This window comes from Alternaria viburni, assembly GCF_023758015.1.
Source record: "Alternaria viburni strain BMP 2772 chromosome Unknown scaffold_3, whole genome shotgun sequence".
NCBI lineage: Eukaryota > Fungi > Ascomycota > Dothideomycetes > Pleosporales > Pleosporaceae > Alternaria > Alternaria viburni.
The window spans coordinates 231,279-244,106 of record NW_026055772.1 but is presented as its reverse complement, the minus strand read 5'-3'; the positions used below and the strand labels follow the sequence as shown (position 1 = coordinate 244,106).

At 52.4% G+C, this 12,828-nt stretch overlaps 3 protein-coding genes across 3 annotated transcripts; 1 reads left to right on the top strand and 2 right to left on the bottom strand.

The window, feature by feature from the left end:
- Positions 1-293: 293 nt before the first annotated feature.
- On the bottom strand, positions 294-1,938 carry J4E79_001717 (uncharacterized protein; the record flags this gene model as incomplete). The annotated part of the gene is made up of 2 exons (XM_049350625.1): positions 294-1,423; positions 1,473-1,938. 2 exons carry the CDS (start codon positions 1,936-1,938, stop codon positions 294-296), a joined length of 1,596 nt encoding a protein of 531 aa, XP_049214464.1.
- A 1,169-nt stretch (positions 1,939-3,107) lies between these two features.
- Positions 3,108-3,936, top strand: J4E79_001716 (uncharacterized protein; the record flags this gene model as incomplete). The annotated part of the gene is made up of 2 exons (XM_049350624.1): positions 3,108-3,219; positions 3,278-3,936. The coding sequence occupies 2 exons, from the start codon at positions 3,108-3,110 to the stop codon at positions 3,934-3,936; spliced, it is 771 nt and encodes a 256-aa protein (XP_049214463.1).
- A 249-nt stretch (positions 3,937-4,185) lies between these two features.
- On the bottom strand, positions 4,186-9,003 carry J4E79_001715 (uncharacterized protein; the record flags this gene model as incomplete). Its single annotated transcript, XM_049350623.1, has 7 exons — positions 4,186-4,459; positions 4,513-6,443; positions 6,510-7,291; positions 7,342-7,855; positions 7,912-8,138; positions 8,197-8,725; positions 8,779-9,003. 7 exons carry the CDS (start codon positions 9,001-9,003, stop codon positions 4,186-4,188), a joined length of 4,482 nt encoding a protein of 1,493 aa, XP_049214462.1.
- Positions 9,004-12,828: the final 3,825 nt, after the last annotated feature.

The following is a 12,828-nucleotide window of genomic DNA, read 5'->3' as shown; positions in this document are numbered from 1 at the left end:
CGGTATGGTATGAGAGGTGATGCATTCGGACATGTGGGAAGAAAGGCACAACAGCCAAAGGTTGTTGCGGCAGTTGCAGTCTTGTACGTCACTGCCTATGCTGTGGAAGAAGCGGCGACTTGAGGCCTCGCATGGCAGGAGATACCGCTGTCTCTGGAACGCGCCTTCCCGGGAAGATATTACCATTTCGATAAGATGGCATGTGCCCCAAATTGAAAAGAAAGTCTTCGCAATCGGGCATGAGAAGTCGAATTGTCTAAATGTGGGTCAGGTAGTCTGCCTGTATATCATGATCATGGCATGTCTCTATGCCTGGCGAGTTCCTCGTGGTTCAGCGCACTCGTGCGTATCTCTTCCTCGTCCTCGTCATGCACCGGCACATAAGACGGCCCTTTATCCCCCACGTCAATATAATTCGTCACAACAGTCATGAACGCGAATACCACAACGGAGGTCAAGAAAGGTAAACCAAGCCAGGCGCCGCCAAGACCAATACCCACCTGGAACAGCTCGCTCAGCAATGGGCCGGCAATCATGGCGCCAACACTCTCTGCAATCGCAATGGTGCTCATGAGCTTGCCGATATCAGGGCTCGACTGACCGCCCACAACATGAATGGAAACAGATCGCATTGCAGCGGTGTAGCCAGTTCCCATGTTGTAAATGAGAAGCCCAATGATCAGAAGAGAAGGATGTGCGGCAATACCCATGACGAAGAAGGCGATGGTAGTAAAAGCTATGGATCCGCGTGCGATCCACAGATCGGCCCAGTGTGCAGGGAAACGCAGCTTTTTCAAGAGAAAGAAGTTTGCTAGTGGGATCAAGATAGTGACAGCCACCAAGTTGGTGGCTGCGCGGAATGAGAGCAAGTAGGCGGCCTTCTTGATCTCCCAGTTGTAACGCTTCGAGGCATAACGGACCAAGAGCGAGATGCACTGTCTGCCCAGTCTATTGGCCAAGAACGTAAGGACGACCAGGCTCAAGGTCCAATCGCTCCTCAGGAAGTGCACTGCATCCTGGAAGTTGCGGAGTTGTGCTCGCAGCGAAAAGTGGCTGGTTGTAGGCGTGGGCTGTAGCTCGAAGACCTGATCTCCGCTGTCCTTGGGTTCAGGCAGATCGCGCAGGTGCAGCGTCTCGGGGACGAACAAAGCCACAACAACCCCCATAAGCTGTATCGCTAGTGACAATAGCAGAGGCAGCCAGTTCCCGCTCTCCATCAGCCTCGCTGCCATTATCGGTGCCAGCATTTCCGCAACAAGGACACAGGCCGTCAGGTATAGGAAGACCGTCGTTCGCTTTTCTGGAGGTACGATGTCGGAGATCATCGTTACACCGATAGCCATGGCTACGATTGGACCGCCGCCGATGATCGTGAAGGCGCTTGAGAACCACGTCAACTGTAAAGGGAGAGAGTTGAAGTAGGCTAGCCATACGTTAGCATTGTAGCTATGATTTGTGCAATGCCATCTTACTTATGATCATCGCCCAGACGAAGGCAAGGTCCAACCCGACCAAGCTTGCTGTGACGATCCACTTCCTCCCTATTTTATCTGCCCAGGTGCCATATGGCACGGCCAAAAGAATGCCCGGTATCGCGCTGAACATGTCCTGCCAACCAAAAATGGTGGCGAGTCTCTGCTGCACCACATCCACCTTGCACATCTGCTCTGGTATGCTTCCGTCGCCATCGATCACCGAAGGGTCTTGTTCGCGGTAGTACTTGAGACATAGATTCTCCTCAAAAAGACGTGTCAGAGGTGGCTCGGCAAGGTAGGCACCCACATCGACGACTGCGACGATGATGAAGATGAGCACTACGAGGAGTACCCATGGCTTCTTGGTCGATTTGTGCGGTGGAAGAAAGTCCGGTTCCGTCGGGGTTAAGAGGGCTTCGTCTTCTTCGAGGGATTCTCGTGGTAGATCCAAGTGTAATGCCATTGCGATAGCTCGTCAACGTACGGCGGGAGGAACGAAGGGGGGCGGGTATGTGGCTGACGCGCATGCCAATGGCGCGACGGTAACAAAGAGAAAGGACGCAAGGAGCAAGCTGCAGAAGTCAGTGATACCTATCGTTAGCTGGATATCATCGTGAGAGTGTTCATGGGTTTGTAGGGCGCGCTCTGGAATATGAGACGGCCCCGGGGCTGTGAAACGAGTCCGCGATTACTCTGGGCATCCCGACGATCTTTCCAACGCCGAGTGTTGTGTCGCGTCACGGACACGGCCGGGATTATGTCAGCAGCGAAGTTTAGCCGGTCAGATAATACCCCGCCGCCCGTCTTGATTACTCCGCGAACAACACCATACATTAAGATTGTGTTAGGTCCAAAGTTTATTGCTGAAATAGTTTCGGTAATTATTAGTTGGTCGTATGGAGGGACCGACATTGACACTTGAAGAACGCATTTGACTCAGATCATTTTTCGCACACATCCTTCACTTTGCTACGTCTCTAAACCACAGTCTCCTCAATGCAAGATTTGTCGTAATATCAGACAGAGCTTTGACCGATACTCGGACGTTTGTGAATAACCGGCTTTCTTATAGCGTTTGCTATAGTCAGTCGCATGCATCATTTTCTGCGGAGCGCTGCCGCACCGATTCTATGTCAAACTGGACCTGATGTAGTCCCCTGACTTGACGTGAATGAGGATACAAACGGCAATGAGAGAATTCTTTCACATGCAAGTGGCCCCTGACGTCTTCTTTGATATACTGATAGATCCTCATGAGCACACTGAACGCAATTGCTGATTAAGTCGGGTACAAAGAGGGCTCAAGTGTGCGTTTGCCAGTGGACCATCGCTCTCACACTCTCAACTATACTGGATATGGGCCCGTTGGTCATATATCGATCGCGTCATCAGTGTCCTCCTCGCCTTTGACTTGGCCTTCTCCTTTACCTTGAGCAAACGCTTTTGTCACAAGGACATCATGGCAGGTGAGCTCGTGTCTCGGACTAGGGCCATATATAAGGATCCTTTACCCCCACTAGACTTGGACTCCTCACCTACACCTCAAGGCTCCACCGCCTGACATACCTCGCTATATCATCATCTTCCTTCCTATATCGGAACCACCACCCAGAAGCTATACACACAATAATCATGTCTAGCTCCAACAACCCCAACACCACTGGCAACCTTCAAGTCCACGGATTGGCTCATGTCCGTGTACCCGATGACGCCAACATCGCCGTCTGGCACATCCTTTGCAATGGTAATGAAGTTCACTCTCCTCATTGTATCCACCAACTCTAACTGTGCCATCTCTTTAGGCCCTTTCACCGTCGACATCGCCGCCGAGTCCAGTACACCAGAAGCCAATCCCGGTCGCCCCCAGTTCCTTAAAGGCATCACTTTCAACGCCAAAGAGGAAGAAGAATGGAACAACACCGTCCTTCCCTACATCCGCCTTCTGACTTTCACCGTCGCCTCTACCACCGACACCTACTTCATCGGCGATATGCTGCAAGTCCTTCCCGACATCGACAAGAACATCCTCAAAGTCGACATGAACGGCTTTCACTGGTTCTCCGGGATTACCGATAACCGAAGTTCGAACCCGTATCTCGCTCTCGCTTCAAGTCTGCCTGAGCTACAAGAGATGACTTTCACTCTGCATACGTCAACGGTTACAGATTCGATGTTCGGTGAGAGGCAACTTCAAGAGTTAGAACGGGTGGATCCTGAGAGGGCTAAGAGAAGGGTGACGAGGTCGGTTGCGGATATTGTTCGAAAGTACGGGATGAAATCCATCTTCGACAACAAGTCCCTGAAGTACCTCCGTCTGGTATACATCAAGAGCGACATGGTGGCGGCGTACACTGTCGATGGCAACCCCGAGAATGTCATCGCCGGTATCAAGAATTGGTTGATACAAGGCTTCAGGAACCAAGGCCAGGAGGTTGTGGTGGAGCTTTCACGTGCGTCATGATTTCTGTGGAGGATTTGGAGTATGATTGTATTTATTATGAAAGTGTGATTAACATCTGATGATACCATGAAGACCTCTTGGCTTCTTCATAAATATAGAGGTGGAAACAAATAAACACAGTCTGCTATACCCCAACGCCTTTTGGCTACGATGTGATGACAAAGGAAATGTTTTGTATACCCGCAGACATATGTGCAAAGAAATGAACTCGTCACCCCATTATCATTATGTATATGTTCAGTTCTGTGCCTATCGCGATACGGTGTTTATCGCGTCATCGTCATCGTCGTCCTCTACGTCTCCTCCTCGTGCGGTATCCTCGTAGAGGCTCTTGAACCAGCTTCCTTGGCGGTCCAACAGCTTGTGCGGGCAGCCGTACTCGACGAGCTGGCCCTTGTTCATGACGACGACCTTGTCGAAGTCGAGTATGGTGTCGAGTTTGTGCGCGACGGTAATGAGGGTATGGTGTGGGAAGCGAGAGCGAAGAAGGCGTTGGACATGAGCGTCGCTTGCAGCATCGAGACTAAGCGTCGTTGTTAGTATCGAGAGAGTGCGATGGGATGTGCGATGACTTACTTGCTGGTGGCTTCGTCCATGACGACCACTGTGGACTTGTCCTTCTTGAGCATGGCGCGCGCTAAGCAGAAGAGCTGGCGCTGTCCGTGCGAGAAGTGGAGGTCTTCAACCTCGACATCTAGCGGATGCGCGTACTTGTCGACATCGCCCTTGGACACAATGATGTCCCAGAGCTGGACATCTTTCAGCGCGGCCATAATGGCCTTGTCATTCGACTCTCTCAAAGGATCGGCGTTAAGGCGGATCGAGCCGGGCAGTAGGTAAGCGTCCTGAGGTAGGCCGATGAGGCGACTGCGGATGGTTTGACGAGGAATGCGGGTAAGAGGTACGGAGTCGATGGTAATGCTGCCAGACGAGAGCTCGACCATGCGGAAGAGTGAGAGCACTAGCGACGACTTTCCACTACCGGTGCGACCAACGATGGCGACCTTCTCACCAGGGTTGATGGAGAGTGAGAAGTTTGAGATGACGGGCTCACCGGGTCGGTGGTATGCTTCGATGCTTCTGAACTCGATCTTGCCCGCGCTTGGCCAGTTGGAAGCGGGAATGTGATCTTCGCTCTCATGGTCTTCCGCGATGGCATCGGTGGTGAAGTTCTTGATCCTAGCCACACTTCCGATGTGTGTTTCTAGCTGAGTCCAGAAGGAGATGAGCAGCTTGATGCTTTGAGAGAAGAGTACGACGTTCAGTAGTGCAACACCGACATATCCTGCGCTGAGCTTTCCCTTTAGTGTGACGACGAGGACGATGAGAATGGTGGCAACAGCTGCAACGACGAGGTCCAAGACAAGCGTCAGCCATCGTTGTGCCGCGAAGAGAAGGTAGAAGGGACGCTGGCTGCGGTCAAGCAGCGCCTTGGCTTTCTCTTCGACGAAACTCTGCCATCCAAAGGCACGAATAGTCGCCAAGCCTTCCAGTATCTCGTTGAACTGAGTGTAGAGCGGCGACTTGGCTTCTAGATCGAGGAAGCGGAGTTGACGCGACGTGCGCAAGTAGAACTTCTGTACGAAGAAGACTGCGACAATGACGACAGGGAATGAGATCGCTGCGTAGGGAGCCGCGACGGCGATGAGAACCATTTGTCCGATGACCAGAACGAAAGTGGCAAAGGTGTTCAGTGCAGCGACTGGCAGCTCCATGTCGATCAACATGAGATCTTGGCTGAAGCGATTGAGCGTCACTCCGGTATCGGTGGTGGAGAAGAAGGACATGGGCGATGCGAGCACTGTATCCAGCAGCTTCTTGTGGAATGTGACACCAGAACGAGGTACCATCGTGATAATGAGCTGCCAGCAACTGACCATGAGGAAGAAGAGAGCAAGCCCACCAAGCATGGCGTAGATGCCCAGCCAGTAACCGAGTCGCTCGTTGGGGTGGTTCTCGTTGTACTCAGCCCACATCTTCACCCAAACTGTTGGGAACGAGATACCGAAGATAAAGATGACAATGGAAATGATGAAGATGATCGTCGGGATCCAACCCACAGTGCTGATGTAGTAGAGGTAGATGGCTGTGTCTCCAGTGCGGCGGTTCGCTTCCGCTTGGACGTCGTCCTCTGTGAGCTGGGCGTCGGTGACTTGACGCTCAGTGTATCGTGGCGGCTCTTCGTAGATGTGCTTCTCTGGGCGGTAGTCCCAGTCGGCGCGTCCAAGATCAAAGCCTGATACATAGCCTCCTGACTTATTTAACTTCTCGAAGGGGCCTTGTTCCGAGATGCTACCGTTGCTGTCGAGAGAGACGATATGATCACAGTAAGGTAGACGTTTGGCTGAAGAGGATGCAACAAGAACAGTGGTTCTGCATCGCTTCAATAGCCCCTCATAGCCGAAGAGGCTGTGCCAGATGCGGTTCTCGGTCTGGCCATCGAGACCGCTAAGGCAGTCATCGAGGATGATGATGTCTTTTTGGGCGTAGACTGCTCTGGCAAGCGCCTGGAAACGTACAGTGGTTAGTAATGTCCAATCATGAAAAGAGGGGTGAGTGTTGGTGTGTCTTACAATTCGTTGGCTCTGGCCTCCGCTCAATGCGATACCCTTGCTGCCGATCTCGGTTTGATCACCCTGGGGTAATTGCCGGAGGTCTTCATCTAACGCGCAGCTCCGAACAACCGATGAGTACCACCGATGATCAAATACTGCTGCACCGATAATGCTCTCCTGCACTGTGCCGTTCACATGCCATGGGGTTTGGTCGCACAAGGCGATCCGCAGGGAAGACACCTGCAGGGAGCCACCCATGACGGGCAGCTCTCCTAACACAGCTTTGAGCAGGGTTGACTTACCACACCCTACCGGTCCCACGACCATGGTAATCTTCCCGCGTGGGACGATCATGTCGATGTCCTGCAAGGTACCAGAGGGCTGCTTGACCGGGTCCCATCCGAAGTAGCCGTTCTCAATCACGATAGCCTGAGAGCCGAGCGCGCTGAACTCCTTCACTTCAACAGAGCCGCGGCTCTTTTGAGAAGTTTCGGATCCCTTGATCGACTCACCTGCGAACAACGACGTTGTGCTGCCACCATAGATGGAAGGGAATCTGCGCTGCTCATTTCTCGGAGCTAGTGTCAAGAAATCCTGGATTCTCTTGAACGACCCCACACCTCCCATGAGCGAGGAAAGTGCCATGATGAGAGACCCTAGAGGCTCAGTGAGGAGTGTGAACAGCGATAGGGAAGTGAAGACGGTGGCGGTGTCCAGTGTGCTTTGGCCGTCGCTGTTTTGTGCGATGACCGAGAAGACAGCAAACGCCAAGATGGGTGACACGATTGGCGAGATGTAGGCTATCGAAAGTCAGTGAATGAGGGAAGATTTTGCATGATATAGGACTTACAGAAACCCATAGTCCAGATGAGGAGCTTCCTGAACTTCTTGGAGATGTTGAGCTCATCGACTCGGAGCTTCTGAAGATCATCTCGTAACACTTCAGTGAGACCGCCCATCTTGACACCCTTCATCGAGTTGAGCATAGCGTTAGTCGCTGCGATTCGCCGTTCTATACCTTCAAGCCAAAGTGCTTGACGTTGCATTACCAAGCTGGTGGCTGCTATCGAGCCGAGCAATGAGAGGACGGCAACGCCGATAGGGATAGCGCATGCTGCACCGAGCTGTCGCTCCAGAAGATACATCGCAAGGGTGATTTCAAGAGTATTGGACCATATCTCGTGGCCAGTCTCCATGCCAGTAACAATGCGCTCAACATCAGCGCTCATGAGCGTGATAGAAGATGCAGCGTCCACGTCCGTCAATGTGACTTCTGTCGCCTTGTTGTATAGCATCGAGATGAGACCGCCTCGCATTTGGGTGATGAATCGGAACGTTAGATGCATGTACTGGCCGGTAGAAACCTGCATGGTTAGTTAGCGCAGCTGTCCACGACATGTTATCCCGGTTATATACTGACTGCGATGCCGATGAAGACAATGATGTATGCGCCGATGAGTCCGTAACCGATGTTTGAAGTTTGCGCCGTGTCTTCTTCTTGGGAGAAGAGGACTGCCCTTTCGATCAAGAAGGGTTGGCAAAAGTTGAAGGCGATCAGGAAAAGTCTGGGTGGCACGACTGCCAATATAGACCATTTAAGGTTTCTCAGTGTCATTCCGAAGAGAGAGTGGGCACCAATGTTTTTGACTATGAGCTCTAGCATTAGCGGGTGTGCGGGAAATGTTCAGACGTGATTATGACCTACCTCTTGCCCATGATGATCCAAGCAAATGATGCAAGTAGTCGGCTCGTAGGTGTTTGTCCAATTGAAAAAGGTCTTCGATGTTCAACGAAGTTGAGAATCCTTTTTTGAACAGCGAGTTCAGCCACCAGAAAGTCGCTCGCTTGTACATGCCACTGGTAGCCTCCGGCGGATTGTTGGCGAAGTCCGGCAAAAGGTGTCGGCGCTTGTCTCTTGCTTCCACTATAGCAAGGAAAACCTTCAGTCCCAGGCGGGGTCCGAAGACGGTGGCAACATGCTCAAGCTCTGGGGTGAGTCCGTAGCTGCGGGAACGTTCGATGTCGAATATGCTGGTGAAGAGGAGGTATACTGTGAGGAGGAATGATGGGCGAATGGTTCGCATATGCTCTACGTAGGAGAGACATCCTAGCAACAACGCGCCGACAAAACTGATGGCAGCGGAAGGGAGTTCAGCACGACTGTTGCGGACTTGTCGGTTCGACCAAACAACGAGAAGGGCGAGTTCGAAGCCAGTGAAGACGGCCCATGCTATCTGTGGTGTAATGGTCAGATACCTGAGTGTTGAGCTCGCGATGAAGTACATACCAGTTTAGTGTATAACAAGGTAGACCTAGAGACCTTGGTCTCCTTCCACCACAGTTGGTAGATCCTGAAGGGAGCAATAGCTATCAACAGAGATAGAGGTATGATGGAGAGAAAGATCTCTGAAAAGAGAAGAGTAAAGTCGAACCCGCCACGGCACTCCGCGCCGGCATAGGGACCAAAGGTGTCGTCCGTCAAGGCGCAGTTGCGATCCATACTTGTTGCCATTATGGGCGAGAACCAACTCGTCGACGTTGTTTAGCAATGTAGATGGTGCATCGAGGGAAGCATATAGGGAAGGGACTCTTGATACTATGAGAACCCCGAGAACCCCACAAACGCTTGAGTAGTTCCAATCCCTATGTTGATCATGTGGACGGGTGGCAGGGTGATTATTTCTTTGCTTCCCTGCGTCAGTGTTTCTGACTACTCGCGGCGACGGCTTGGACAAGGCGGTAGCATGTTTGAAGATCCTTTCAGACCAATGCTCCGCAATGCCACACAGACACACACCTCTTCTCTTCCCCAAGAGCTACTAGTAGCGCCTTACGTATTAATTATGAGCTGAACACGGCTTTCAATCGCCATCTTGATGGCATGATATTGAGTTGGCTGGCTGAGATCATCGTCATCTTACACTAAAGCAGATAGCTTGCAGACCCGGAAAGTGATGGTGGAGAATATACCGGTAGTAGGGTGCGTGACTGGCATTTCATAACCTGGTACGGATTTGGTGCATGCAGGTTGCATGCGTCGTGTTGTACACTGTTTGAATGGACAGGGGCATCGCATGGTGCTTGGATTTGGATTAGCCCTGGGTTCCACCCGAATTAGCAGCAACGACAAGCGCCCCTCCCATCACCCTGCGCTTAAAACAGTGTGGTCGGCGGCCCGGGAAGAGAATCCTTAACCTTAATTACTCTACCACGGTGTCACCTTGGCACAGCCGTAGCGCCTGTTTTGTGGCTTGTGGCTTGGAGATCGGCGCTGTCATGCCGACGATCGCACCCGAAAGGCCGTAGCAGGTAGCGCGGCGACATTGCTGTTGGCTCACCGTGCTCTGAACTAGGGGTGTTGAAAACGTTTGACAGCGGTGTCCTTTCCTCTTTTAGCTGTGTTGAGCGCCAAAATAGGACATGTAAAGAAGGAGGGATTATGGCTTCCAAAAAAGGCGAAGACATCGCTTACGGCCGTTCATCGGCCCTTTAGTCATCGTGAAGTGCAAAGTAGCCTGAACTGCTAACGACGGAGGAGCTACTCCTTGACGAGAATACCATTGATCCTCCAGGTGTAAAGATGATGTAACAGTGCACTTTCATTGATCCCTGAGTTCTCGTATGCGGGTCATGTACAACACTGGCTGTCCGAGGCGCACCTGCGTACTGGATAAAATCAAGTACGGGAGTCAAAATGCAACCCACGTCATCACATAGACATTTTCCTGTGCATGAAGGCGCGTTCGTGCAGTCTGATTGATCGAGATCGAAACCTCCGCCACCGTGAGGAGAGTGATAGTGAACACGGACCGGTCTGACCGCGATGATATCTCGCATTACCCCTCAATCAAGAATGGTGCAATCCAACAATTAGGCTGGTGACGCGGCAATTATCCAGATGGAAACGGTGTTGATCACCTCAAACACAGACACTCACGTGCTGAGACATGCAGTGGTTACGGCACCAATCACTGTTATAGACTCGCCAACCCGCCAATGTACAGGCTCATGGTCGCGAAGCCTAGGAGACTTCAGGCGCGAGAACGAAGCCCTGAAATGGGTACAGTAGGACGCGATGAACTCTGTCAGTGATCGACTGTTCGTAGGCGAAACTTGATTCCTCGTGGACCGAATAACGGAGTAGCCTCTTTGTTATGACGAGTGATTCGTCAAGATTGCGGACTTGAATACCGGCGGAGTGCCAAATCGGTTTCCGAGGAGGCGAAGAAAACAGGCTGAAGGGATTGGTGTCGACGAGCGAAAGGCAGATGGCTGAGCTTGTGTGATGTGACCGCAAAAACGGCACCAGGTTCATGGCAGTGCCGATGTAGGTCTCCATGTTGTTTGGTAGCTTCATTGCACTTGAGTGATGATCGATGCAACGCCGATCGCATACGTTTTGATCGGCCGGTACAGCTCGCGATGAACACTCCAAAGGGCACCGGAAGATTCCACTACTAGCTTAGAGCTGCAAGTGTATCCACAGGTGAAGTTCATGGCTTGCGCAGCTCGTACGGGTAATATCAGATTTCTGGGGTACCTGCAGCCATGTTCATATGTCTTGGACGGCTGTCTACCCCACAATAGTAGCTGAATACGACGAGGCTGAGCTCCTGTCAAGCAAATTGACGACCGCTAGGCAGATGAGTTTCGCCGAGGCCTGCTGGATAGTGGCGACAGCATGCAGTGGATGCGCGTTTGTTCACGTGCTCGTGTTCCGCGGATGACAAAGGCATTTCGACAGATGGTACGACGTGTGCTGACAGTCCTGAAAAGGCATGATCAGTTGCAGGGAAGCCGCACATGAGGATTGAGCTGCCCTAGGATGGGAGTACCGGCTGCCTGGTAACCAGCGGTAGGAGCCGGATAATCCTCATCCGACGTCGACTACCTAGACCATGTCTAACTATCAGGAGCGGGACCTTGGAAAGTGCTGTGCGCCTTAGAGATGGATCCATCCCACCATCACAGTGTGGGTCTTGAGGGCGTGCTTCGCGGGAGCGGCAGGCGAGACTTCTTGGAGCGTGATGGCGGCGGGTTCAAAAGCCGTTCCGGATATGCACACATGGGAAATGAGAGAGTGGAAGGTGGCGTACAAAGAAAACCATACAGTAGCGCGACTGACAGCGGAACGTGAATCGTAGTCACGGCACCGTGTCATGGAAGCGGCGGAAGCTTCGGGAACTGAGGCTGATGGTGGCAGACTGTTGAACGTGGCAGCGTGAGGCGAGATCCCCGTTGGGTAGCTGACCGGTGACAGCTGGCGGCAAGCTCGTGGGTGCCGTATGCAGACGCATGCCAATGTAGGGAGGCTTGAAGTACGGGCAGCGAAAGTCGCGCCGGGGCAGCGCTGAGGCGGAGAAGAGCATCCGATGGCGCTTGGAGCTAGACCAAGGCTCTTTGTAGCCTAGTGCGTGACGCGTTACATAAGCGCCCCGCATCTTTGTTTTCGCGCGTCTTGCCCCAACCAGCAGGAGCCAGCCGGCCACCGACGCGTCAAACCTCATTCTTCACACCTTCCATCTCCGCGTCGGACCGTCTCGTGTTCCTACGCACGCCACAATATGTACCTATTAACCTGTCGCGACCTCCGCAGAGACTTCACAGCATCGCAAAAGCCAAGCACGTCACAGCCAGCCTCGCGAAGACGCGACGGTCATGGCCCTCGCCCACTAGGAGCCGCCCGTTGCTTTTTGGTTTCGCACAATCTGGTATGCACTACTCTTGGTGCAACTCGAAAAGGAACTCGCCAGCGTGTCCACCGCTTCATGCCCAGCTCGTCCGTCTCCTTCGTCTATCCAGCGCAACGCCTCCAATCACGAACATCTCTAAGCTGGCCTGGGGCGCCTGCGGGTCTTTGCAGCTAATGCTTCTTCGTTCTCGAAGACGATGCCTGCCTGCAGGCCCCGGCTGTTTGCGCTCGCATTCCATGCTTCTCCAGTCTGTGTGGCTTGAAACAGACAAGAATAACCTATGATGATTTCACTGCCATGCCGAGACCCCCGTATCAGGTGGCAAGGGATTCAGGAGTAACTCACTATCCCCGAATGACGATCCCACGCAGCATATGCAAGAGTAGAACCTGAGGCCCGTACTGAGCTTTTTCATCTTCTCAATCACAGACATTCCGTGTGACTGAATCTAGAATCTTTGGATTGCTATACCCAAGTTTTTGTCGGCAGCACAAAAGGCACGCATCTGCCTTCGCCACCCTTCTCATACTCGACGAGAAGTTGTAATCCACGGTACGTAAATTAATCACATTGTTGCTGACAATCAGATTCGTCAGACACACTCTACCTGATCTTTGTAAGTATACCCTCCATGCAAGCAAAAC